Source organism: Saccharomyces paradoxus, chromosome XVI (genome assembly GCF_002079055.1).
Source record: "Saccharomyces paradoxus chromosome XVI, complete sequence".
NCBI lineage: Eukaryota > Fungi > Ascomycota > Saccharomycetes > Saccharomycetales > Saccharomycetaceae > Saccharomyces > Saccharomyces paradoxus.
Window position 1 is genome coordinate 223,147 of NC_047502.1, and position 26,180 is coordinate 249,326.

General features: G+C 38.2%; 12 protein-coding genes across 12 annotated transcripts; 2 read left to right on the top strand and 10 right to left on the bottom strand.

Annotated features, from left to right (window-relative positions):
* Nucleotides 1-884: 884 nt before the first annotated feature.
* Nucleotides 885-3,044, bottom strand: MLH3 (mismatch repair protein MLH3; the record flags this gene model as incomplete). Its single annotated transcript, XM_033913715.1, has 1 exon — nt 885-3,044. One exon carries the CDS (start codon nt 3,042-3,044, stop codon nt 885-887), a length of 2,160 nt encoding a protein of 719 aa, XP_033769606.1.
* A 398-nt stretch (nt 3,045-3,442) lies between these two features.
* On the bottom strand, nt 3,443-4,210 carry SVS1 (Svs1p; the record flags this gene model as incomplete). The annotated part of the gene is made up of 1 exon (XM_033913716.1): nt 3,443-4,210. One exon carries the CDS (start codon nt 4,208-4,210, stop codon nt 3,443-3,445), a length of 768 nt encoding a protein of 255 aa, XP_033769607.1.
* Nucleotides 4,211-4,714: 504 nt separating this feature from the next.
* SPAR_P01110 (uncharacterized protein) lies at nt 4,715-5,536 on the bottom strand (the record flags this gene model as incomplete). The annotated part of the gene is made up of 1 exon (XM_033913717.1): nt 4,715-5,536. One exon carries the CDS (start codon nt 5,534-5,536, stop codon nt 4,715-4,717), a length of 822 nt encoding a protein of 273 aa, XP_033769608.1.
* A 283-nt stretch (nt 5,537-5,819) lies between these two features.
* Nucleotides 5,820-7,757, bottom strand: BEM4 (Bem4p; the record flags this gene model as incomplete). The annotated part of the gene is made up of 1 exon (XM_033913718.1): nt 5,820-7,757. One exon carries the CDS (start codon nt 7,755-7,757, stop codon nt 5,820-5,822), a length of 1,938 nt encoding a protein of 645 aa, XP_033769609.1.
* Nucleotides 7,758-8,576: 819 nt separating this feature from the next.
* Nucleotides 8,577-11,852, top strand: CDC60 (leucine--tRNA ligase CDC60; the record flags this gene model as incomplete). The annotated part of the gene is made up of 1 exon (XM_033913719.1): nt 8,577-11,852. One exon carries the CDS (start codon nt 8,577-8,579, stop codon nt 11,850-11,852), a length of 3,276 nt encoding a protein of 1,091 aa, XP_033769610.1.
* Nucleotides 11,853-12,468: 616 nt separating this feature from the next.
* PET20 (Pet20p) lies at nt 12,469-13,230 on the bottom strand (the record flags this gene model as incomplete). The annotated part of the gene is made up of 1 exon (XM_033913720.1): nt 12,469-13,230. One exon carries the CDS (start codon nt 13,228-13,230, stop codon nt 12,469-12,471), a length of 762 nt encoding a protein of 253 aa, XP_033769611.1.
* Nucleotides 13,231-13,594: 364 nt separating this feature from the next.
* On the bottom strand, nt 13,595-15,838 carry AIM44 (Aim44p; the record flags this gene model as incomplete). Its single annotated transcript, XM_033913721.1, has 1 exon — nt 13,595-15,838. The coding sequence occupies one exon, from the start codon at nt 15,836-15,838 to the stop codon at nt 13,595-13,597; it is 2,244 nt and encodes a 747-aa protein (XP_033769612.1).
* Nucleotides 15,839-16,346: 508 nt separating this feature from the next.
* TGS1 (RNA methyltransferase) lies at nt 16,347-17,294 on the top strand (the record flags this gene model as incomplete). The annotated part of the gene is made up of 1 exon (XM_033913722.1): nt 16,347-17,294. The coding sequence occupies one exon, from the start codon at nt 16,347-16,349 to the stop codon at nt 17,292-17,294; it is 948 nt and encodes a 315-aa protein (XP_033769613.1).
* Nucleotides 17,295-17,445: 151 nt separating this feature from the next.
* On the bottom strand, nt 17,446-18,303 carry PRM4 (pheromone-regulated protein PRM4; the record flags this gene model as incomplete). Its single annotated transcript, XM_033913723.1, has 1 exon — nt 17,446-18,303. One exon carries the CDS (start codon nt 18,301-18,303, stop codon nt 17,446-17,448), a length of 858 nt encoding a protein of 285 aa, XP_033769614.1.
* Nucleotides 18,304-18,771: 468 nt separating this feature from the next.
* KIP2 (Kip2p) lies at nt 18,772-20,898 on the bottom strand (the record flags this gene model as incomplete). The annotated part of the gene is made up of 1 exon (XM_033913724.1): nt 18,772-20,898. The coding sequence occupies one exon, from the start codon at nt 20,896-20,898 to the stop codon at nt 18,772-18,774; it is 2,127 nt and encodes a 708-aa protein (XP_033769615.1).
* Nucleotides 20,899-21,306: 408 nt separating this feature from the next.
* PEP4 (proteinase A) lies at nt 21,307-22,524 on the bottom strand (the record flags this gene model as incomplete). Its single annotated transcript, XM_033913725.1, has 1 exon — nt 21,307-22,524. One exon carries the CDS (start codon nt 22,522-22,524, stop codon nt 21,307-21,309), a length of 1,218 nt encoding a protein of 405 aa, XP_033769616.1.
* A 780-nt stretch (nt 22,525-23,304) lies between these two features.
* On the bottom strand, nt 23,305-25,773 carry RAD53 (serine/threonine/tyrosine protein kinase RAD53; the record flags this gene model as incomplete). Its single annotated transcript, XM_033913726.1, has 1 exon — nt 23,305-25,773. One exon carries the CDS (start codon nt 25,771-25,773, stop codon nt 23,305-23,307), a length of 2,469 nt encoding a protein of 822 aa, XP_033769617.1.
* Nucleotides 25,774-26,180: the final 407 nt, after the last annotated feature.

Below are 26,180 nucleotides of genomic sequence, written 5' to 3' on the forward strand. Positions count from 1 at the left end.
CTGAGGATCCATATATTTCAGATTAAACAAACTTTCGCACACGAACCTGATGCAGCAATATTCATCTTCACAAATGGGCGGTAATCGGTTTACTCTCTTGGTCGGTTTCATATTATCGATACGCGGTATCCAGTTATTTTCAATCTCATTCCATGCAGACTGTATGATTTTTTCCGAAATTAAGATAGAGTTTAATTTCTCCTCTTCCTCGGAGGTAGTATTATATCTTTTCAACATGCTTGGAAAATGGTGCAATAATATCTCGTAACATTCAATTAGTTCAATAATATTTGGTATTTGAAGATAAGAAGTCCTGCAATGTTCTGAACAGAACCATAGCCCAGCGCCTAGAAATTTTTTGGGGTTAATTTGGCAGTGCGCATCACAAACCAAATTTTTCACACAATCGTAATTTAGTTTGTACTTCATGGTTTTCGCATTAGCGTACGCGAAACAATTGTGACAAACTTCCTTTCTGAACTCGTAGGAAATAGATGTGCCTGTAAAATTACTAACTTGCAAGATTGTTGTCCCTTTAGGAATATTACCGTTACTGAAGCAAGCCCTACCGCCCCATTTAGTTTGCCTAACCTGGAAAAATGGGGAAATTTCATGTACGTCTCCATCAATAGTCATTTTTGAATTTTAGGTTGTTTTGTTTTTGCATATATAAATAGTATATATTGGTATAAATATAGGCTACAATTATAGCATCAGAGATACATATAACAATAATGCAACAGTGGAGCAATATTGTATCGCACGTTTCTTTTTTGAATTTTTTTTTAAATTTTTCCAGTTTTTGGCAACGTGATGGATGAGGTAATCTTCTATTTTGCATATCCGCGCAATTTAAGGCGCAGGCGAGAACCCTTGATCCAGGACTAAGGTTCTCTTTGCTTCAACTCCGCAATAGGTACCATAGAAGGTCTTCCGTGGGCGCACTGGAATGGATTATGGCATCGTGAGAGCTTGCTGATCAAAATTATGCACTCTTGCCGAGTTAATTCATCTCCAAACATAACGGCCGATCTGCATGCTTTACTGTTAAGGATTTCATGAAAAACAGTCGGAACACAGCTCGAGTACTTCCACCAATATAATTTATCAATCGAAGTTCGGTTTTTCAAATGGGGCAGATCCATTGGAAGTTTTTTGAAATCTTTCAGGTCATGTGCATGCTGCATTAAGACCATTCTTAAGTAGTCTTTATCTCCATTATACTTAGAAGCTAATATCTCGGGCAATGTTTTAATTTTCAAAATTGATGTTTCTAATGTGCCTTCAATTGCTTCATAACAGATTCCCCACTTTTTAAATTCACGCTGATAATGCTTAAGTAAGTCAGCCTCAGTACGATCAACTTCAAAGCAACAATCAGTCAAGTCCTGTGCAACAAAGGTTCCAGTTATAATTTCCGTCAATAGATTATGAAATAAGTCTTCCAGGCGTATTCTTTCATCGCAAGCATGTTGGTCAACTAGAACCAATACTGGGGATTTATGAATAGACTGGTCTGGACAACGTATGAGAACAAATTTTTTGTCTACTTGATTGATCACTTCATATTTTGCCAGGACAGATTTGGATATGGAAAAATTCGTTATTGTTTTTCCTATACTGTCATAATCTTGCATAACATCAATATTGTAGGGACTGGAAGAGAGTTTGTTCCGCAAGCTTGATTTCTGACCGTCAAGTCTTATATTCTTGATTCTTTCATAGTTTATTGTATTCTTGTTTATGTTACATTTATTGACAAAAGAGTTTCCTATGTATGGATTGATGCGTGCAATTTTCATTTTTGAGCTCAACACTCGATCGCATTTACTGATTTGGTTTTGGCTGTCAGGCAATGTTGCCGTTTTCTGTGAACAATTAATTATTTCCAAAGATGAATCCGGTTTATCAGGTGATAAGTAGCCCTGAAATGTCAAAAAGGAGCGAACAGTCTTCACAATCAGTGGTTCAATAGTGAGAATATGAGAAGGTTTTATGATTCTCTTGGATGGATCCTGTAGCAGATCGTCGATAGTTTGGGGACACCGAACATCGAGGATGAAGAGAGGGTGTGATCGGTAAGGTTTTCCCACACTTCTAGTTTTAAGTGAACTCATATTGTTATTCCCGAAATCTTGTGCTTGGAATAAAGAATCGACGTATCCATGAAACATGCTGTCTGTATAACGTCTACCATTGATATATATGAATTGCATGTCCTTCAATCGAACAGGTATCTTAGATATGATACCTTCAATTTTGTATTCATTAAACTTCAAGGAAACTTTCTTGAGCATATCCGGTGGTATTATTGCCCCAAACACATTTCTCAATACTTGAGACATCTTCTGGTGCTTTGTTAACCCCTCAGTTATATTCTTTGAACGGAAAAGAACTTCCGTATGGCCTTTGGATTTGTCTGTACACTGTACGTTGAGTGAAACCATCGGATGCATTACAAGTATCTGCAGCATATCTTCCTTCAATGCGTTAAAACTCTTGAACGGGGGTTCTTCCTTTAGAATTCTGCGCCGAACAGGTAAATTATACAACATATCCTCAACGATAACGGCAGTGCCAGATTCTGTCCGGCTCCAAGGACGAATTTTCCAAATAGGATCTATAGGGAGCTCAGTATTCTCACTCAGCATGACGCTTTTAGATGGAAATTTTCTTAGCCATGTAGAGTTGTAATCCTTTTTTTTGGAGCAAATAAACAATTTCGAGACGTTAGAAATGTTATATAAGGCGTCCCCTCTGTATCCGTAGGTGTTCATTGTTACTAAATCACTCATTTTTCGTATTTTGGAAGTACAATTTTGAGTGGCCAATATATTTAGTTCATTTCGAGTCATGCCAGTACCATCATCGTAAACTGCAAAGCTCAAATTAGGAAGGTCGACCACGACATCGATGGTAGTAGCGTGTGCATCTACAGAATTTTGAACTATTTCTCTAACCGCTGATGCCAGCGAGACTGAGGATACCTGGGATTTCAGCTTTTCCGAAACATTTGAATCTAATTTCTTAATATGCTGGCCCATTTTTCTATTTGCGTTGGTCAGTTTACGTTCATTCTTCCTTAAAACCCCTTGTTTATCTAACTATGGAGTTTGTAATCATCATTTCGAAGTTTATTGCAAACAATCTTGAACTTTTTTCTGCCCTTCTCATGGCGCTCGCAAATATAATATACAAGCAAAATTCGTACTTATTGATGATTTAGGGAAGCTGCAATTAGTCTTAAAAGTCATAATAGAAATATATATATATCGAGTTACATTTGCTCTCATTTGTATGTATTTTTACGAAGTGATATGAAGTTTTTCTTTAGTCTATTTATTGAATGGTAAATCAGAAAGTACTAGTAATCGCATATAGGATGACCAAGTGGAGGTTCGGTCAAAGTGGCTTGTTTTCTTTTGATTCAGCATTACAATTTTTAAATGTTGGTACCATTGTTAGCAGTGCCTGTAACATTACTGGCATCGGCAGTTACAGTAATATATTTAACAACTGGCTCCGCCGTAGTAGTAACTAGTTGGGTAACTGCAGCAGAGGTAACTGTAACATATACAGTGGACGCACTACAGTAATCTTCATCAGCAGATGTGATTTTAACCGCTTGCGATTGATGTTCAGCAGAAACTAACTTTTCTAGGGCATCGATGTTGGAGGCGGCGTTCCCAGCTGTAGACGTCGTCATTGCATCACTAGCCTGGGAATTGTATACAGTAACCAACAAGGTTGAAGTCAAAGTAGAAGTGTATGTGCTGCCCGACTCAGTTATCGTAGAAGCAATTTCTGTGACGCTCGTGGAAACCTGTTCAGCCTTCTCATTGAGGGATTCCGCAGAGAGAGTGATTATATAAGTAGAGGTTAGAGTAGATGTGTAGGTGGTGTCTGTGTCCGAATAGGTAGTGGTGTATTCATTTGTGGATGTAGTCAAAGTAGCGGGGCTAGTAGTAGGTGTACTAGTAATAGTAGCTGGTTGAGAGGGAGTGAACCAGTAGGTAGAGTACAGAGTAGATGTTACGTAGAAGGTAGTTGTTTCATCACTGTACGTTAATGTGGTCTCTTGAGGTGAAATAGAGTATGTTGGAGATAATGTCTTAGTGTATGGTGTATAGCTCGTAGTTTCATTGACATATAGAGCAGAAGCAAAATTGGAAGTTACCAGTAGTAAACTACAAAATATTTTGAAAATCATTATAATATATATGCTTATTTGTCGTTGATGTTACACAGTTAAAGTACAAGAAAGAGACTAAATGGCCATAACGGATCTTCGTAATCCAATTTCTTACGTCTTTTAAATATACTTTTCTCCTCACATATAGATTGATTCAACGTTTACCTCTTCTAAGCCATCTCAAATTCTTGGGTCTTTCTCTGTTTGCGGCTATTTGAAACACGAAATTATTTCAGAACACGAAATGCCAATATTAGCGTCGCGAATTGATTATCCAATGCGGCGGGAAAATAAGAAAAACGAAAATAGAATAGGAAAAACTGACGCAGTTATAGTGTCAAATCAGAGCGGCAGTTTCATTCTTGTAGCTGAGAATGCTTTCACAACAATAACACACGGATTGTGTTTTCAAGAGCCTAGGCTTGCGGAAATTTAGATCAAAATGTTTGTTCCTTCTAAAAAAATCAATTAAACAAGGAAAGGAATAAACAGTAAAAGCAGGCTTTCCATATCTTTGAAACACTATATTATGCTACCATAGCTGGAAATGTTGTTGTCCTTATTAGGGGCTTCAGCCGAGGCTTCCGATAAATCAGGAATTTCGTTATTGAGGAATGTGTTTGTTTCAAAATTTTCTGCATTGGTTAGCGTTAGGCTCTCAGAATGTAACCTGATGACATTGTCGACACAAAAGTACTGGAAGCAATTCAGTAAGATTGGGAAGACAAACATGACTAGGAAAACTTGGAAGTTTGGCCATGAATCTGACCAGCCAAGGATAAGATCGGCAAACCAATATGCCCACTCTTCTAAGTAATTTAGTACTAAAAACACGCAGATTTTCATCACGCCTAGCCCAACGATGAATATAAGCAGCTGTTTCACGAAGGCAGAGAATAAGGGTTTTCTAGAACGACTCCTAACGGTCCTGGATGGAAAATAATTACCACTTTCAATATTCTGGAAGTGCAAAAACTTTAGCACTTTTTCAATTATGTATAAGCACAACCAAAGAATTGGAATCCCAACAGTGGTATCCAGAAGTAAATTGAGGAAATACCAATCGCATTGGTCTTCATCGTCATCACCATTTGCAGTGGTTGGGAAGAGTAATTTTCGTCTTTTTTTCAGTATGCTTATGCCCAGATTCAAGAAATGGATTCCGAGAGAACCGATGATCTGTTTTCCGATGTCGTAACCCCACACAATCATTTTTCTCCTTGGATGCTCATAATTTCTTTTGACCAATAGAACAACCACTGCTGTCATACCCATCAATGTCTGGACAAAGAGAGACACGGGCCCCAGCAACTGGCAGGTGTCCTTTCCTCCGGAAGCATACATGCTCTTTTTTATTAAATTGTAGATCCGCTTTGAACGTGTTTCACCACTGGGCCTCCTTTGTCAGTACGTTGTACAGCCTCTTCCGTTTAGTTTATTCGATGATTTTTGTGCAGATGTGAACATCTGCAATGAACATTTTTAATCTCCCTTCCCTACTCATCCCATTCAACCCATACACCACATTACAAAACACGTGCTTAATTCGACAGTACTTAAGATTTGATATATACGTAATGTGCATATGTATGTGGAACGTCCTTCACCAAGTAAAGCAACTTCCAGCCTAAAAAAACGATTTGGCTAGTGCTTCTAAGTTGTTCTCTTCTGGCGTTAAGCATTCCGTATCTTTAACAATGTTTAATATCACACCGGCAATAAACTTTCCATTGTTAAAACAGCTCTCGCTACCTTTATCTATATTTTCTTTAAATGAAAGTACAGTCTCTAATATCAGGATTAACTTTTGAGCATAATTCTTGAACAGTGTATTCTCAATTGGATTGACGTCAGTTGTCAGAGTTGAATTTTTTAAATAAATTCCAACTGTTTTTGTGATATGAAATAAATCTGACACGGTTAGTTGTTCTGCTTGACCTAGATTTTGGAATGTGAAGATCGAATCCCATAAATACGTAACAACTTCTTTAGGATTGGGTTTCTTGGACACAAGTAGCTTATCCATCGCAATACAGGACGTCAATGTTCCGTGTTCCGCTATAAAGGATATGATCGTTGGATCACTGTTAATTAGGTCTTGTAGTTTTGAACTTGGCAGTACGGCCAAAACTTTGTTTAGTAAATTTGTTAATAACGATCTCAGGTTGTTATAATATTTAGCTTGTTCGTGACATTTTTTCATAATTTGAAATAAGATGAAAAGATCCTTGACATCTAGCCACATAGCATTTTCTATGTTTAGCAGCTTTCTCAGTAAATCTAAAAGCCCTTGATATTGTAATGGGTCTTGGAACGAGCGGCCAACCTTGATCAATTCGCTAAGAGATATAAGTTTTAGCAATGCGATAACGTCACTTTTGGATGCAACTGAGTTACATAATATTAGCAAAACCGCAGCTAAGACATAACTACTTGTGGAGCTCTTGATAGTTTCGATGCATAATGATTGCTCTCGTTTGTTTGAGTTGGTTAGATTGGCGGAGATGTTGCCAGTGCACGATAAGAGTCTTCTCATTACAATTAGTTTATTATTGAAGGTTTTTGGTTCTAACCAACCTAAGGATGATAATAGGTTTTTTTGCATACCTAGCACAATCTGCTCTTCATTTGTAAAATTTATATTTTCATCTTTGGCTACAATGGTTTCAAGACATGTCGATAGATTTAAAAGCAATTCGCAATTCAGATCGTCCTCATCATCATCTTCTTCTTCCTCTTCCTCTTCCTCTTCTTCTTCTTCTTCTTCTTTTTCAACGTCCTCTTGACCTTTTTGACTAGTGGGCTTCTGAGTTTCAGTATTTGAACAGACTTCAACCGCTACATCTTCTATTTCTCGCAATTCGTTATGTTGCACGTTCGAAGATATTTTTTTGATGTACTGGCTTAAAAAAAATAGATCACTGATTTGGATATTCTGATAATTGAACTTTAAAAGATCGTTTAATAAATCCGAACCTAAGATAACTTTTTCGGGAGATGTCAAATAGGTATACTGTGTAGTTTTCAACATAACAAATAATGGGCCTCTAATAAAGGGAGCCAATTTCTCTGTAAACTTGATATTTCCAATGCAAAAGTTTCTTAGTAGCACTACCGACCGCATCTGTAATTTATCTAACAAGTCATCTTCGGTGCCGTCAGAAGAAATTTGGTTTAGTTGGAGTATTCCGCCTATATAATAAGTAAGAAGCTTTTTCCCTCCTGAAGATAGGAGAATTTGTCGATTATCATCATTGTCACTTATTGCATTAGCGATACATCTAATCATTTCAGAACTGATCTCAAAAAACGCTATTTTATCATGATTTAAAATATTCGTATCATGAAAGCAATAATCAAGTGTTTGTTCCAATACCCTTACCAGGTTCGATAGCAGTCCAGTCTTGCCAATAACATCTCTGTTATTAGGTTCTCTCAATGAAATGGCCAATTGGTCCATTACGGTTAGGTAGCTTCCTAGGTAGACATCGTTCATCGGAACATCCTTAACTGAAGACGCATTGAGGATCGGTTGCAAACCAAATAAAATCTTTTCGTAATCCATTTAGCAAAACTGTTATTTCGACTTGCAACCACAACCTTTTAGTGCTGAAATATAAATGAGGCGATTAGCTATTTGCAGTCTGTCTTCAATTTGCAAGCGGTCTGCTTACGTTGTCTTCAGCCATCTTACGTACTACCTTGGCTTACTGCGGGCGGGTAATATGATCTTATTTTTCTTGACATGTTTAAGAAAAATACTTTTGGCTATCAAAAAAAGTTAAGGAAGAAATATCTCAATGTGAAGGATTAGATATGAATGAATTTACGGCACTTGCGCAGTATTTAGTGCAGTTTGCTCAAAAATAAATGAAAAAACTATAGAGTCACGAGTACGATACCAACTATTCTTTTCAGACTCTTAGAAACCTCAGCGGCTAACGGTAAACCCGATAACTGGCGGGCATTGGATATTAAGGTCTCAGTGCAAATGATTTTATTTGGGTGGTCATTTAGGTAAGTACCATTAGGGCGAAGTTCCTTTTTGATGCCTATTGTAGCATGCTCTTACTCCTTCCTTCCTTCCTCAGTTAATTGCTCGTGCTGATATATCCCATCGCCCATTAGCCCATTGTTATAATCACTTTATACGAAGTCTGGCCGTTAACGCTTCTTCTACCACTAAAAAAAAATCAGTCACCCACGCAAATACTGAAAAAAAAAAAAAGAAAATCAAAAGCGAAAAGAAACCTTATGCATTTTTTATTCAGGTGTTGGATGATTGTATTGTATTATAAACCATAACCACGTAAAGTTACCAAATTTTTTTTTTTTTTTTTTCGAAGTGAAAAACATAAAACAAAATTATCTTTAACCAGTTATAATGTCTTCTGGTTTGGTCTTAGAAAATACGGCACGTAGAGATGCGTTAATCGCCATCGAAAAGAAGTACCAGAAAATATGGGCTGAAGAGCATCAATTTGAAATCGATGCTCCATCAATTGAAGATGAGCCCATAACAATGGACTCTGAAGAGTTACATCGCAAGTATCCCAAATTCATGTCGTCTATGGCCTATCCGTATATGAACGGTGTTATGCACGCCGGTCATTGCTTTACTCTTTCTAAAGTCGAATTTTCTATTGGTTTTGAAAGAATGAACGGTAAAAGAGCTTTGTTTCCATTGGGTTTTCACTGTACAGGTATGCCGATCTTAGCCTGTGCTGATAAACTAAAGAGGGAAGCCGAACTATTCGGCAAGAACTTCGACAATGTACCAGCAGAAGAAGAAGAAACTAAAGAAGAAACCCCGGCTGAGAAAGACCACGAGGATGTTACCAAATTCAAGGCTAAAAAATCTAAAGCCGCAGCCAAGAAGGGCCGTGGTAAATACCAATTCGAGATCATGTTACAGCTTGGTATCCCTAGAGAAGAAATCATTAAGTTTGCCGATGCCAAGTACTGGTTGACTTATTTCCCTCCGTTGTGTGAAAGTGATTGTACCTCACTTGGGGCTCGTATCGACTGGAGACGTTCTTTTGTCACCACCGATGCTAATCCTTATTATGATGCCTTTATTAGATGGCAGATGAACAAGTTAAAGGCCGCTGGTAAGATCAAATTTGGTGAACGTTATACTATCTATTCTGAAAAAGATGGTCAAGCCTGTATGGATCACGATAGACAATCCGGTGAGGGTGTCACACCACAAGAATATATTGGTGTTAAAATTGAAGCTTTGGAGTTTGCCGACGATGCCGCAAAAATCATTGATTCAAGCTCAGATCTTGACAAATCTAAAAAGTTCTACTTCGTCGCTGCCACCTTGAGACCAGAAACCATGTACGGCCAAACATGTTGTTTTGTTTCTCCAACGATTGAGTACGGTATATTTGATACTGGTGATTCTTACTTTATCACTACTGAACGTGCATTCAAAAACATGTCATACCAAAAGTTAACGCCGAAGAGAGGCTTCTACAAGCCGGTAGTTACTGTCCCAGGTAAGGCATTCATTGGTACCAAAATTCATGCTCCACAATCCGTATATCCTGAACTAAGAATACTGCCTATGGAAACTGTCATCGCTACCAAGGGTACCGGTGTAGTCACGTGTGTTCCATCTAACTCACCAGATGATTACATTACTACCAAGGACTTGTTGCACAAACCTGAATATTACGGCATCAAACCTGAATGGATTGACCATGAAATTGTTCCAATTATGCGTACCGAAAAGTATGGTGATTTGACTGCGAAGGCTATTGTTGAAGAGAAGAAAATTCAATCTCCGAAGGATAAGAATTTGTTAGCGGAAGCCAAAAAAATTGCTTACAAGGAAGATTACTACACTGGTACTATGATATATGGCCCTTATAAAGGTGAGAAGGTCGAACAGGCCAAAAACAAGGTTAAGGCTGACATGATTGCAGCAGGTGAAGCTTTTGTCTACAATGAACCAGAATCTCAAGTTATGTCACGTTCTGGTGACGATTGTATTGTTTCTTTGGAAGACCAATGGTACGTTGATTATGGTGAAGAAAGTTGGAAGAAACAAGCGATTGAATGTTTGGAAGGGATGCAATTATTTGCTCCTGAGGTGAAAAACGCATTTGAAGGTGTTTTGGATTGGCTAAAAAACTGGGCTGTTTGCCGTACATACGGTTTAGGTACTAGATTACCTTGGGATGAAAAGTATTTAGTTGAATCTTTATCAGACTCAACTATTTACCAATCATTCTATACTATTGCTCACTTACTATTTAAGGATTACTATGGTAACGAGATTGGACCATTGGGCATTTCAGCTGATCAAATGACAGACGAGGTCTTCGATTATATATTCCAACACCAAGATGACGTCAAGAACACCGATATTCCTTTACCTGCTCTGCAAAAGTTGAGGAGAGAATTTGAGTACTTCTACCCATTGGATGTCTCAATTTCTGGGAAGGATTTGATCCCTAACCATTTAACTTTCTTCATCTACACACACGTTGCATTATTCCCAAAGAAATTCTGGCCTAAGGGCATCAGAGCTAATGGTCATTTGATGTTGAACAACTCTAAAATGTCCAAATCTACTGGTAATTTTATGACTTTAGAGCAAACTGTTGAAAAGTTCGGTGCTGACGCAGCTCGTATTGCGTTTGCCGATGCGGGAGATACTGTTGAAGATGCAAATTTTGATGAATCTAACGCTAATGCTGCTATTCTGAGATTATTCAATTTGAAGGAGTGGGCCGAAGAAATCTCCAAGGAATCTTCTAATTTGAGAACTGGAGAGATCACCGATTTCTTTGATGTCGCGTTTGAACAGGAAATGAACGCTCTGGTTGAAAAGACCTACGAACAATACGCATTAACTAACTACAAGAATGCTTTAAAATACGGTCTTTTCGATTTCCAAGCTGCTAGAGATTACTATCGTGAAGCTAGTGGTGTAATGCATAGAGACTTAATTACCCGTTATATCGAAACACAAGCCTTATTGCTGGCTCCAATTGCGCCTCATTTCGCTGAGTACATTTACCGTGAAGTTCTGGGTAAACAGATCTCTGTACAAAATGCCAAATTTCCACGTGCATCCAAACCAGTAGACAAGGGTGTTTTGGCTGCTTTAGATTACTTAAGAAACCTACAAAGAAGCATAAGAGAAGGCGAAGGCCAAGCTCTAAAAAAGAAGAAGGGCAAGTCTGCCGAAATCGATGCATCCAAACCTGTTAAGTTGACCTTATTAATTTCTGAATCATTCCCAGAATGGCAATCACAATGTGTTGAAATTGTCCGTAAACTATTCGCCGAACACACTTTAGATGACAATAAAAAGATCAGAGAGCATGTTGAACCTAAGGAAATGAAGAGAGCTATGCCATTCATTTCTTTGCTAAAACAACGTTTAACTAACGAAAAGCCAGAGGATGTGTTTGAAAGAGAGTTACAATTCAATGAAATCGACACTGTCAAGGCTGCTGCAAAGAATGTTGAAAAGGCTGCACAAGCTTTGAAGATTGCTGAATTTAGTGCAATTTCTTTCCCATATGGCGCCAAAACCGGTAAGGATATTTTTACTGGTGAAGAAGTTGAAATTCCACCTGTAACAAAGATTGTTGAAAATGCTGTTCCAGGTAATCCGGGCGTTGTTTTCCAAAACATTTAAAGGGAAATGTTTTAAGATATCTCGCGGTGATTTTTTGATAAAAGATACAAGAGATTTTCATAGAAATGCTTATAAAATCAGTAAACAACTACCAGAAATTGCGTCGCATTGATAATTTTGCTTCGTATATAACGTATAATTTATTGTAATTACACAATTGTTTTGTTTTGTATTTGTTTATTTTCTTTTCAGATGTTTCCACAAATTTGGTGAAGGATACGTATAATGGTTCTTTTTAATCGCAAATATCTGATTTGGGGGTTATTCGAATAGTCATGAGAACGCTATTTCGGGTAGAACATCGAGAGGAACACGCCAATAAGCAAAAAGAATAATAAATATATATATATAAAATATACATGTAAAAAAGGTGTTTTCAATGAATGATAAAGTTTATGAATGTAATGTAATATATTCTAAGGATGTAAGAAAAAACCGTTGCGTATAATAAAACAGGTCTATGATGTTAAAAGATGAAAAAGAAGGCCCAATAAAATGAACAGAATCGGAATAAACTAAAATAAATAAAACCCAAGTAACCACACACAAAAAGCACATTGATGCTAAGAAGCCCTCCCTGCTAGGAAACGAAAATCAGAATGATACGTTTCATTAATCACCCTTCAAGTTTTTTTTTCATTTGGAGCAACGTCACTACTGACTTTTTTCTCCCCTTGCCTCTTCTTTTTGAAAGTTCATCCATTTTCCTCTGAAGCGTCTCACTTATTTCACTGTCAACTAGTGTATTTCTCTTAGCATTTACGTGAACAAGCTCATCTGTGTTCATTAACTTTTCCTTAGGTGGATGAAAAGGTTTCAAATTTTTCAGTAGCTCACTAGGTATGTTCTCCCACTCAGAAAAGAATTCCAGGCCGGTAGCAGAGGAAATCCATGGCGATAAGGGTTCATTCAAATCTTCTAGCTTCATCGCAAATTCGTATAACGTACTTCCAGTATCCTCCTTTAGCTTCGGGTCATTGGGATTAATGAACAGGGGCCTATATCCAGAATAGAGTACGTTTGTGCTCATGTCACTCTGCTTTAAATGTGAGGTAGATGGAACTCTTGGTAGCGAAGAAAAATCCCTTCTTTTCTTTCTTAGATGTGAATCTCTTATATCGTTAGGTTCTTTCTTAGTGATTGGCTTGCTTTGCTTTATAAGAGGTGCAGTATGTTCCTGTTCTGGGGGTTGACGATGGTATGCTGCCTTTTTACTTCCCTTTTTCCTTTTAGATTTCATTTGATTTTTAGAGAGTAGAGACTGGTTATTTAAGAATGTAAACGAAGATTGAAATCTTCTGGAAGTGAGAGCTATTCCCGAAGAAATGACATTGTGCCTTGATAAAGGCGAGACAAATGGACGAGCTAGCTTCAACATGATTTATCGTCCGGTTTGGCGTTCTGGCTTGTTAAATATACGATTGTTGGTTTTTGAAGCACTGTATAGTGTTCGGTGGCAAATGGTGCTAAATATCTAGCGTATGTTTGTGCACCTACGACAGTATAAGCCAAGAGAAATGAATAAGTCATTTAAATAGTTGCTATAACTACCCTTTGGGATAAACGATCCTGATACTGCGAGGAAAAAGAAACGATAAAAGAATAGGCGTTGATGATCGTCGGGGGTGATAATGGGTGATATCGCCATTAAGGCGAACGATTATTATGATTATTATGGTTATTATGGTTGATACGATTGTTATTATTATTACAGAGTAAAAACCTATGCGATTATATGTTGTTTATATTTTCATACCAACGGGAAGAGTCAGCGACCTCTTGACCGCACCTGTGGGTAGTGATATAATGCTGCTCGAGTAGGCCGAATTTAGCATAGCAAACGGAGATTTAAAAGTAATACTTAAATCCCTTTGTTTACTCATTGAGCTTAATTCCGCTAACTCACTTACCTCGTCTTCCAAGTTTCTTCCTTCCTCTTCCTTTCTTTTTTCTTCTTCCTTGTCCTCTTCTTCTTCATCATCATCTTCTTCCTCATCTTCTTCTTCATCCTCATCATCTTCTTCATCCTCCTCAACTCTGATTTTGGCGCCATCAAATATTTGAGAGAAACTACCGTCTGCCTCATACTCAGTCAATAGAGAATCGACGAGATCTTCATAGATAGTTGAGTTTGTTTCTGCTGATCTATTCATATAAACAACATTGCTCTTAGGATTCTGCATACGAGCAATTTGCACCCTGAGCATTATCCTTTGAGCAATGACTGTACTTAAATAATGCTTCATCAAATTGTACCCCTCTTCATTTGAAAAATCCTCATTTTTTGCGTTCAAACTTTGGATTTCATTGCCGCTTTCAGCCCTGTTTTTACTATTTGCTTCCGTTGTTTCCATTGCATCCGCATAATTAGAATAGCTATCAGATGAGTCTCTGTCATAATCGGATGAGGAAACGCTATTAACGGGAGATAATTCTCTCATGGAACTTGTGTCAATGACATATTCATCTTCCTCTTTAATGGAATATCGATTCATGGATAACGGAATAACTTTATTTTCTACCACGATTGACGGCTGTCTGGCAATAGCATTTAGGGCCGTCGATGGTTTTGACCTTACCAATCTTGATCTCGAGTAGGTGCTGCTGTTGCGAGTAACGGCATGATTAACAGTATCTGGTACAGAAATGAAAGAATTTCTGTTATTCACTGGTGTCATAGTAGCAGATGCAGTTAGGATAGATGCAGCCCTTCTAATAGAAGAATTTGTCCTCCTTAATGATGGTGTGTAACTTACCAAAGGACTTCTTGGCGTGTTTGATCCAACTTTGGAATCCTCAGATGGAGGCGGCTTTGCTTCAAATTTCGTATCAACTGTCAATGGTTTAGTCTTTTTCTGTGGAGCCAATACAGGTACCAAAGACTTTGATGATATTGATCTTTGTAAATTGGATACGTATCTCTGCGCTCTTTTCTGACGCGGAGTAGAGCTGGTATTACTGTCGGTTAAATTTGGCCCTCTTTTTTTTAACTTGCTGTTAATTTTTCCTTTGGATCTAGTTTTTTTGGAATTCGTAGTGGAAGCCACTTTTTGGTCATTGTATGAGAACAGTTTTTTCCTTATGACTAGCCGTAGCTTGCGTAGCTTTTTTTTTATCTTAATTCCCAATGAAATGAAATAATACAAGAGCCCGCCTTTGCATCTAACTGCCTTTGATCGTTTTAGAGAACAACTGGCACTACTTGATTTACTGCTGATACTTGAACTATATCTAAGATTGGAAGACCTTGAAGACTCAATTCGTTTTATGGTAGGAACTCTGTTTAGCTTTTTTTTAGGTTTCGGTACCAGGTTACCTTTTGGTTCGATAGCTTTTATATATTTTTTTGAATTTGATTTGGTTACGGCTTTGGCTTCTTGCGTCGACAATAAAATATCGCTTTTAGATGTCGATTTCTTTGAAGGTAACGAGGATGCTGATGATGGTGCGATATCGTAGGAAACATTATCTGCTGTTGGAATAGTCTGGAAGGCCGTTGATATTGAGCCAGTTACGTTTCCCTCTGGAATAACTTCCATTGAATGTAATTGGTTTTTTACTACACTTGAGCTGCTATAATGTATAGGGTCATTTCCTTGGGAATCATGTGAAGCGAAATAGTCACTTTTGTTTGAGTCTGAGGATGTTAATCTATTAGCGGCTTCATTTTGGTTGACAACAATACGTGGTGAAGACGTAGTGTTGTCGGAAATATTAGCAAAGGAATAATATCCATTCGATGAATAACCAGAATTTGTATTTGTATTGGACGTAGACGTATAGTCCGATAATATCTGAGAGTTTACATCTTCATCGCGAGAAACACCATTTTCTGCGGCAAAAACATCATTCAAAAGATGATGATTGTTCAAATGATACTCTTCTAACGTTCCCCTTGGTAAGCTTTCGTTAGATGGAAATTTGAAATCCATTTGGTCGCCTCTAAACGACTTAGTTTTTGTTCTTATTGGAGTTCTGATAATCATTCTAATATAGTTTATTCTTTGCGATGAGAAGCCGAATTTATTTGGGTACTTCTTTTAAGTAATTCGTCTTTGTTTTACTTGTTAAGCCGTTAAATCGCCAATATCATTATTATCGAACATTCAAATCTATATATACAACATATTGTACAAAAGTGATGACATACTGTAAACCCAGCAATCTGGTTCTCCCAATTGCAGCCCTTCCTGAAGGATAGGCATACCAATTTTTTATCTTAGTAACCAAAATATCAAATTGCAAATGTCATCGCTGGAGCAGCCTTTTCTTTTTATCCTCGCCAGCCATCGCTTTTTTTTTGAATATTTCCACATGAAAACAATGGATGAAAAATCTCAAAGGCATCGCACCAATCCATAGGAGAGGGGAATAGGGGAGTTATTCCGCAAACAGTGAGTAAGTTTTTCGTTATATTGACTGCCTATATTATATACCGTGTTGTGGGGCAACAGACAGAAATAGAGAGGAAAATTTCGTGATATAACTGAAGTAATGGGAAAAACATTTATTCATGCTTCGAGAATAAGACATGCAGCACGCAAAAAAAAGCGCCATTCCAAGTTTAAAACTCTCATAAAGTTACTGGACAATAATGCCTACAAGATAGAATCATCAAAACCGTTAAAAAATGGTAAGCTTTTCAAATATTGGAAGAATAGGCGTCGATTGTTTTCAAAGATAGATTCCTCATCAATATACATGACTGATGAACTATGGTTCAGTGTAACGCCTGAAAGAATTGCCCGTTTCTTGGCAAATTTTGTTAAAGCATGCATGCCAAGTGCTGAAAGAATATTGGATGTTTTCTGTGGTGGAGGTGGTAATACCATACAATTTGCCATGCAGTTCCCTTACGTATATGGGGTGGACTATAGTATTGAACACATATATTGTACTGCGAAGAATGCCCAAAGCTACGGTGTAGATGATAGAATATGGCTGAAGCGGGGTTCCTGGAAAAAACTAGTCTCTAAGCAGAAACTTTCAAAAATAAAGTACGACTGTGTATTTGGATCACCCCCATGGGGTGGGCCAGAGTACTTAAAAAATGATGTGTATGATTTAGAGCAGCATCTAAAGCCCATGGGGATTACCAAGATGTTGAAAAGCTTTCTTAAATTAAGCCCTAATGTAATTATGTTTTTACCAAGGAACTCTGACCTGAACCAGCTTTCTCGAGCTACGAGGAAAGTACTAGGCCCATTTGCCAAATGCAAAGTATTATATGTCAAGGAAAATGGTTATATGAAAGGAATATTTTGTATGTGGGGAGAATGCTTTTTTAACTATGAACCAGCAAGTGCAGAAAATAATCAAGTGGAACCGTCTGGAAATGAAGAGCCGAGTTCTGAAAACGAAGGGCTCTCGAGGGGAAAAAAGCATGAGCCCACAATAGTGAACAGAGATAATAGTGTAGATATTTACGACTTAAATGGCTGAACGCTGGCTGAAGCAGAATAGTACAATAGAAAATGCAATGACCCATATTATGAATGTATATATAGCACATAAAGAGGTGCGCTTACGCGCGCTTGGAATAATTAAAACGTTCTTTTAGTTGCGACTGCCCGTCAATAGGAGTTATGATGAATCATGAATTAGAAGGGATGTCTTTTTTTTCTACCAGCAAGTTACCGCGCGCCTCAGACTTCAGAATAGATAGTAGCAAACCCTTCGAATGAGGTTCAATTATGTCTCTCACCATTCCATTATTTATCACGGAAATACCATTCAAAAATAGATAAGGCGACTGGATGGATTCCAAGGGAGCACTAGGATCAATGCTTAGTTTATTTTGTTTGATATACTTTTCTAATTCATAGCCATGAGAGTGTTTTTCCAAATCGACAATAGCCAATTCGGGTGAAATCTCAAATTCTCTTTGTAGTAGGTTTTTCAAGAAAATAGAGTCCGTTTGTGAAGATTTGATGAGCAATACTGCTGGGGAGGTTCTTATTATATCTAGAAAATTTGTTTTAGGATCGAATCTCTTGTGATCGCAGTTTTTCTGCATGATAAGAGAAGATGACTGCGGAGATATTGTTGTGGTGGTAATCCTTGCCAAAATATCACCAGTATGGAACGATGTAGGTGAAAATGTTGACGTAACCTTAGATGAAGGCGCTGGGATATCGACTTCAACCTCGCTTTGAATATGTGAAATTTCTTCTTTGACTTTTAAAAAATTCAGCTCATTTTCCTTACTTAGAAAATTGTCCGCTGTTTTCAATAAGTTTGGTAGCTTGTAAACAAATTTCTTTTCGCTTTCTTCTTTATTATTTTTGCTGTTTTCGTTAAGGGCGGCAGCATTGCTATAGAATTCCAAGGAATCATTCCATGTAAGTACTAAGAAGCTGACTATCCCAAGTAAAACGAGTGTCAGGGATATTATTCTTGTGCTTCTCTTAGTTGATGTGCGCTTTTTCAAAGCTGACGAATCCGCGATCATTTTCAATTTTTATTCTCTTATGATTGGGTGCCTAACTGTCCTTGGAACAAGGTAAAAATTATGAGATATGCAAAAATACATATATATATATATAGATATATATATTAATATAAGCATTTACGATGTAAAGCGGACTCAAAGAGATTCGGAAGTTCCAATGACTGGATCTGAACAATCCTTATATATTAAACCCTTCAGTGCGTGCATGATTTAGCTCGAAACAGACCCAAAACAACCCCAAAACTTCTTGATCTTTATTAGCGGATGGCAAATTTTATGATACAGCACTGAAACGAACTTCGTAAATCCAGGTTTTGTCAATTTTCTTAACGACAAGTGCCTGGAAACAACCTTTTATGCGCTGTCTTCTGAGCATAGATCCCGTTCAAGGCAAACGCCGGGCAAGCGGAGGCGCAGTCCACAGAAAATCTGCACAAGAAAAAAGCACCCGAGATCTGGGGCCCTTATCTAATTTAATTTATCGCTATCAACGATAGGGTGCGGTGACTGCTGTGCATTAACGAGTGGTTTCAAAGCCCTATCCCGCAGTCGTTTGGCACTCTGTAGGGCCTCAATCATTTTATCCTTCCTCTCAAGCATCTTCTGTAATTCCATCACTTCATTACCATCACACCCAGTTAGCGGCGCTGCCGTATGACCGCTTTTTTCCAGCGCCATGATCTTGTCTTCAAGTTTTTGAGTGTATTTCCTATACTGCCTTATTTGTGATTCGAGACCTTGAAACTTTGTTTCCAAAAGGGTGCCGACCTCAAAAGGTAGCATTTCTACAATTTCCATGACCTCAGAATCTTGTAAATCGACCACATCTTTATCCAGTAGTTTTTCGCAGTTCTCCAGTTTATATTTTAATATTCGATTCTCCGCTTTCATTAGAGCCAAATTCGGATCACCACCATTGCCGATGGCTGTAGTGTCTTTATAATTACTTTCATTGAAGGATTTAGTTAAGGGCTCACCAAGATTTGAACGATTTTTCAATTCAGAGATCATTCTGCGTTGGTCTTCCAATTGGCGTCTTAGTAGCTCGATAGTGCGGTCTTTATCGCCATCGATATTCCCATTGTTAATGATGGATTTTTTGGATACATGAAGTGCAACGTTTTTCGCTCTTGATGCAAACCTCAGTGTATTCATAGTTTCCGCTGCCGCGTCATTTCTGGTATCGACTGTACATATGGTTGTCACTATGCTATCCCCGCTTAGCGCCGGTTGCAATAATCTCGTCAATTTAGAATCTCGATATGGAATGTGATTGCTCGGAGCACTGCTATTGTTCGCAGTACTTCCACTACTACTGCTACTGCCGCTTCCAGGTGTCGCGGGGATGTTTGAGCCCATTAAGTTCATCTTATCGGCACTAAGTTTGGATATTACAGTCCCTAAAGCAAGTAAGGATTTGTTGATGAAGGAACCTTCCTTTCTCCTCTCTTGTTGCCCCGTAGCCCTTTCTGAGCCTGCTAAGTCACACAAGGATAATGTACTTGATCTTGATGTACCGTTCTTTACATCCGTACTTGTTAAACGAATCAATACAATGGCATGTGATCGCGAACTTCTCGCATTGTAATCCGTTTCGCCAATTTTCCTGCTTTTGTCACCAATTGAAATCCATCTCAATAATTCTTCACTGCTTTTACATCTCCTTTCAGTGAGACCGATGACTTTGACCCCATACTGAGAGTCATCCCTGATTTTCAATTCTATGCCCAATCCATTATTGTTGCTCTTGCCCATATATAACCTTGAAGGAGTACCGAGCCTACTCCCTGATTCCTCTAATCCGGTTTCTAACAGATCGTAAATTCTTTCATTGTAAATTTCGAGGTACGATATTATAACGTCGAATTTTTTATCACCATTCATTGATTGCTCCATGATATTAGTGAATAAGTACGACACGGATAAAGGAATTAAGCCTAGCTCTTGTTCATTGCCACTCATTGTAAACGTTTTACCTGAACCGGTCATACCGTATGCAAAAATGGTGGCATTAAACCCCATCAATAATTTATCGATCATCGGTTTGCTGGTTCTTTCATAAACTTCCAAATTGGTGCAATGAGAAGCAAAAACATGATCAAACTTAAACTCTCCAATTTCTTCATGCACTATTGTTTTGTCATTAGTAATAAACCAAGGGTCTCTAACAAATGTATTACTTCCGTGCTGTGAATTGGATCTTGGTTGAGAGTATCTGGGTGATTTTAGCCCCACATTGTCATGAGATGGCCCAATACTCCGTGGCTTCGGCCGGATAGTCACAGTGATTGACCCTGTATATGTGTCATTTTTCCTCGAGCTGTTGTTGATACTATCACTTCTCCTGACCCTTATCCTACCTGGGTGAAGAAAGGGATCGGACTTGGCAGATACGGACCTTAGTGGAGAGTTACTTCTTGTGGTAGATGCAGAAACTGACTGAGAACCTGAATTAGAGACGCTCCGCATTGAGTTTCTTGTCAAATTAGAAAACGATGAAGTTGATCGTACAGAGGGCGATTGTGGGATGTTGCTTGAACCAGAGCTAGACCTTGTCGATGGCCTCCTCAGGCTTGGGCTCATTTTTTGAATCATCAATGACAATTTATTATTATGGTGAGATTTGTATCTAGTGTTCTATATTTGTTTTGATTTCAAAGGTTCCTAGGGCGCAGCCTGCTAATCTCTGTAGCGTATTTCTTTTTCTTTTTCGCTTCTGCTTGCATTGCTCTATTATCAATTGTTCCGCTATTGGAAAAGGATAAACAAGGAAATTCTCGAGCCGCGTCAGTGGGGCTACCCGCATATAAACAAATCACTGACTGCAGCATAGAAAATCGGGATTTTAGAGAGTAGGACAGTGAATTCTAAAACTAAGGGCAAGATAGCATGTCTTGTTATTTTTTTTAAATACACTATAGTTTTTTTGTTGTTATTTTTTTACGTATAAAAGCTCTCTAGAAGGCGGAAAAGAATAGGGCAGAAAAGAAAGAAAAGTTTGACTTAAATTGCCTTCGCCAAACCGACAGCATTGTTGCCCAAATCGTAAATGGAATAGTACTTACGCAAAAAGGCATCACCAACAATAGCCAATGGGCCAACAGGTTCTGGGAAATCCATTGGTGTAATTGCAGAGATACAGGAGCCTGATACTTCAAGTGTGTAATCGTATGGTCCAATGGTGAAGTTGTAACCGTTAAAGTTGAAAATTAGATCAGGTAGGCTGTCTCTGGTGTTACAATCTAGAGTGTATTGGCCGGTCCAACCTTTCTTGGCACCAATTTCTGCATTGATCATCTCAGCCAATCCTGATGGCAAGGTAATCAAAGAAGTACCAGTATCGATGGCAGCACCATGGCTCTCCAATTCGGCGTACTCATCACCTAGACCGATACCTTCAAGCTTGACTTCCCAGTAGGCCTTACGACGAACTGGTAACCAAGTGATATCACCCTTAAACTTCGATTCGTCAATACCACCAAAGGTGGCTTCACCGCCATTTTCAGTATCCTTGGAGGTGTCTCCCAGATAAAAGGCAAACTTCTTTTCGTCCAATAAATCTTGTTGAATGGCGTTGTAAAATGGTGGAACCACCTTATCAACGGAAATGGTATCGTAACCCAACCCCAAAATACCATCGAACTTACCAAATGCAAATGTTAGGCCCGGTTCACTGGTAGCTTCAGCAAAGTCTTGTTTTGGAATGGTCAAATCCCCAATGGACAAAGTGTCTTGAGAAATGTAGCCTTCCAAAGAACCAGTACCATATTGGATGGCAAATTCAGTGCCATTGGCTTTGTAGCTTGATGAAGCTTCATGATCGTATTTAGAATGTAAGAAGCAAGCCAGAGAACCACATTCATTACTTGGAACCCAAAGGTTTGAAGAACCAGTATCCAGGATAACTTTAAAGTTTTGAGGTGGAGTACCTAAGGTAATATCAGTGTAGTATTGAGCGTTCAAGTAATTCGTCAATGGAACATCATGACCACCTTCGGTGAAAAAGGGATGCTCCCTAGAAAAGACAACTTCAGGGTTAGCTTTTTCAAATTGAGTCAAGTACTTTTGGCCTAAATGAGCTAAATGTTGTTCGAAAGTGATTTCTTTCATCTCATCAGACAATTTGTGTTTATAAATTTTAGCCTTGTGCACCTTTGCAGCAGCTGGGTTGATGCTGACCAACAACAAGGCTAATGGTAATAGTGCTTTCAAGCTAAACATTTTGGTTTTGGTTTTGAATCTTATTCGGATTGAATATAGGCTACTGGACTTTTTTCTTTTCTTCTAGGATTCTAATAGAAAGAACTTTTATGAATACAGTAGGGTGAGAAGTGGTTTTGTTATTCTTCCCTTATATGGTAGTCTTTTCAAATAGAAAATAGAGAAGACCGCTAAAATCTGGTTATAAAAACTTGGCTGAGAAAAGAAGAAGGTGGAATGAATAAATAGCAGCTAACAAACCAAACTTCTTTATTCTGTTTTCTAAACCAGCTGATAAGACTTGCGAAGTACGGGAGTATGGCTTTTTATATAATTCCCAAAAAGGGCCGCCTCCGCCCCTTAATCCATCGACACCCGCAAACTGAATACGTTACCCGGACAACAAGAGACGGGTTACAGCCTCTTCATCAATATAATAGCCAGCTTTGGCTATAAATAATCTTAGCGGTACTTACGAATAAAAAACTTGCAAACACCGTTCACGAGAGCGAAACTGGTTTTTAATTTTTCTTTATCGTTGTATCACATCAAGTAAAATTTCCGATTTCTTCTCAAGACTTTTTTTCATTATCAAAAAAGTCACGAAACATAACTAAAATTGAAAATCAAAACTTGTTAATCTACAAAAAAAAATATATATTCCAAAATGTAAATCACATGAAATGATATTCTATAATTAATAAGAACGCAAATGGTTGAGAGTGGACAAAGTCTATGTGTTAGTGTTTACTTCTTCTCTATTGGAGAAGCGGTGCGCTATCTATGAGGATTTATTCTTGATTACGAAAATTGCAAATTCTCAGGGCCTTTTAAGGTTTGGTCCAGTTTTGCCCTTTTGACCTTTTTGCTAGGGTCAATTTGTGATTGCGATAAACTCACTGAATGTATCCTTTTCAAGATATTTCCCGTATTCGCATTATTTGGTGGATCTATCAAATCACTTAGTACTGAGTTATTGCCGTTATTACTTGCAACGCTAATTGGCGGCTTCTTAGTTGTCATAGATGAAGAAGAAACCGAGGGTTGATTTGCACGTTGAGCAGCCATCATCTGAGTTAATTTTTTTACTAAATCTTTTTCTTCGGCTGTTTGTTTAAGTACTACTCTTTGTTCTTGTAACATACCAAATCCGTCGTTAAACAGACCTGTAGTATCATTAATTTCCACTTTAAATCCAATGACAAATTTATTGTTTTTATCCCAAATGATCTTGATTTCATCCCCATCTTGTAAAAGAAATTTCGTGCCCTGTATCATTCGACTATTATTCAAATAGCTCACATTAGTCCCTGTATGGCAATACCAAATATCATCTAAACCTTGTGCCGGAGATTCATACATACTTTTGCCTACGGCATGCCTCTTTTTGAAAATGAAGCAATGTACTCGAGATAACCTATTGTCCTCAATCTTACAATTGCAATCCTCAGATCTGCCAATGAAAAATGGATTCACACCTTGCTGAATCTCCAGGCTTTCCTGAATGATACTGTCAGGTAATGGTTGTAAAGTCAAAAATCTACCGTTACCCTTTTTCTTCGAGCTCTTGACATTGGTGATGTTATTAGAATGGATGACTTTTTGTTCTCGAGTTTCTGCCTCAATACTTTTGGGCTGCGTATATCTAATAGGAGGATGTGCGGGTATTTTAAATCCTTGGATTTTCCCATCTTGGTCTTCTTGTTCCTGTTCCTGGAGTTGTTGCTGCTCTAATTGCAGTTTTCTTTGCGCTTTGACAAATTCGTATTGGGCATCGTCCATATTTTCCAATATTTTCTGTTGAGACAAAGATTGCGATAAGGATATTTGTGAAAAATCACCATATGATTGTGAGCCCAATGGACTCATCTTGATCCAAGGATGATCCAAAGCTTTAGCAGCGGTCAACCTATTATTTGGATCCACCTGTAACAATGAATCTATGAAATCCCTTGCTTCTTCAGATATCCGGAAGTCTTTGAGGGGCCCTTCATGATATGAGCCTCTTCCAATCTGTTTATATAATTGGTCCTGCGTACTGCCACTGAAAGGTAAGTGGCCTGTTAAAATAACATATACAAGGCATCCCATTGACCACATATCCACTAATGAAGAGTACTCATTCCTTTCTTCGTATTCATCGGGAGATGCGGATGTGTCTTTACCTCTAATGACTTCAGGTGCCACATATGCCAAGGTACCGCAAAATGTTTTCATGAAAGACCCATTTCCCTGCACTTTTGCCAAACCAAAGTCGGTTATCTTTACTAATACAGGATCGTCCTGTTCAATAAGAATATTATCGGGTTTTAGGTCACGATGACTGATACCCATAGAGTGAATGTATTTTACTGCTGTGAGTATCTGTCTGGATATTTCTCTTCCAGCATCTTCTCCAACTGCACCATGAGCAGCGACAAAATCCATTAAGTCACCACCAGAAACGAACTCCATCACCATATAGTAACTTTCAGCGTCTTCATAAAACCCTTTTAATCGTACTATCCTTGGATGATTGAGCTTCTGCAACACTTCCAACTCTCTCGTCACACCATCCATATTGCCTATTACTTTGCGCTTACTTATAATCTTTACCGCGAATGTTTTTCCAGTAGTTCTTTCAATGGCTTTCTTTACTGTGGCGAATGCACCCTGGCCTACCACTTCGTCGATAATCGAGAAATCCTTGAAAATACCAGTCTTACGGGTCATAACGGCTGATGCAGTGGAAGATGTAAGACCCGGGGAAGCTATTTTGGATGTATTTTTCAGGTTAGATCTTTTACGGTCAACTTTGTTCTGCTCGAGGCTCTGCCTAAATTTATCGTTTATGAAAATGACCAGAGATAAGATATCTGATTCGACACCTACACCAACGGTTATTTCATCACCTTGAGATAATAACTGGTTACTATTTTTCTCGACTTTTTGTCCATTTAACCAGGTCCCATTTGTAGAAATGTCATTTAATAAAAGGTTACCGTCTTCTCCTAGTAGTATTTGGAAATGCTTATTAGATAGCCTGGAAATATTTCCTAAATGGTAGTCGCATGCTGGGTTTCTACCAAATGTCCAAACTTTCTTTATAGATCGTTTTTCCTTCAGGATCTGTGAAATATCAGCCGATAAGTCTCGGATGGGAATTTGACCCGTGGTACAAATGACTCTGCACACAATGTTTTCTCCGATTTGTTCTTGCGAGAACTTCTCGATCAAAAATCTCTGCGTAGCCTGCGTAGACTGCTGTGTAGGTTGTGTGATATTTTCCATTTTTATTCGATGTTGTGCAACGCTGTCTTCTCTCGCTATTCTTTCTTTTAAAACTTAAGGAAACTCGAGTGCATATACAAAAATAGCTTGTCTTCCAATATCCCTTACAACCTTTTCTTCTTGCCTACCTTTTCCCTAGCCACAACTTTCGAAAAATAGTGACTTCGGTACCCTTTATCTTCTCAACCTGTACCTTTATTCTATGAATATTCATTCCAAGTTAACCCACAGTGATGATTTTTCTGCCAATTTTAACGCGTCGCACCCGTTGCCGTATCAACGCGTTCATGCCATCTTACCCTCAAAATGAAAAATAAATGTGTTAACAGATGCCCTTTTTATCAACACTCCTGACAACCTTTCCGCTTAATCCACAGGAAGCAATTTATCCATGCATCTACAAAACA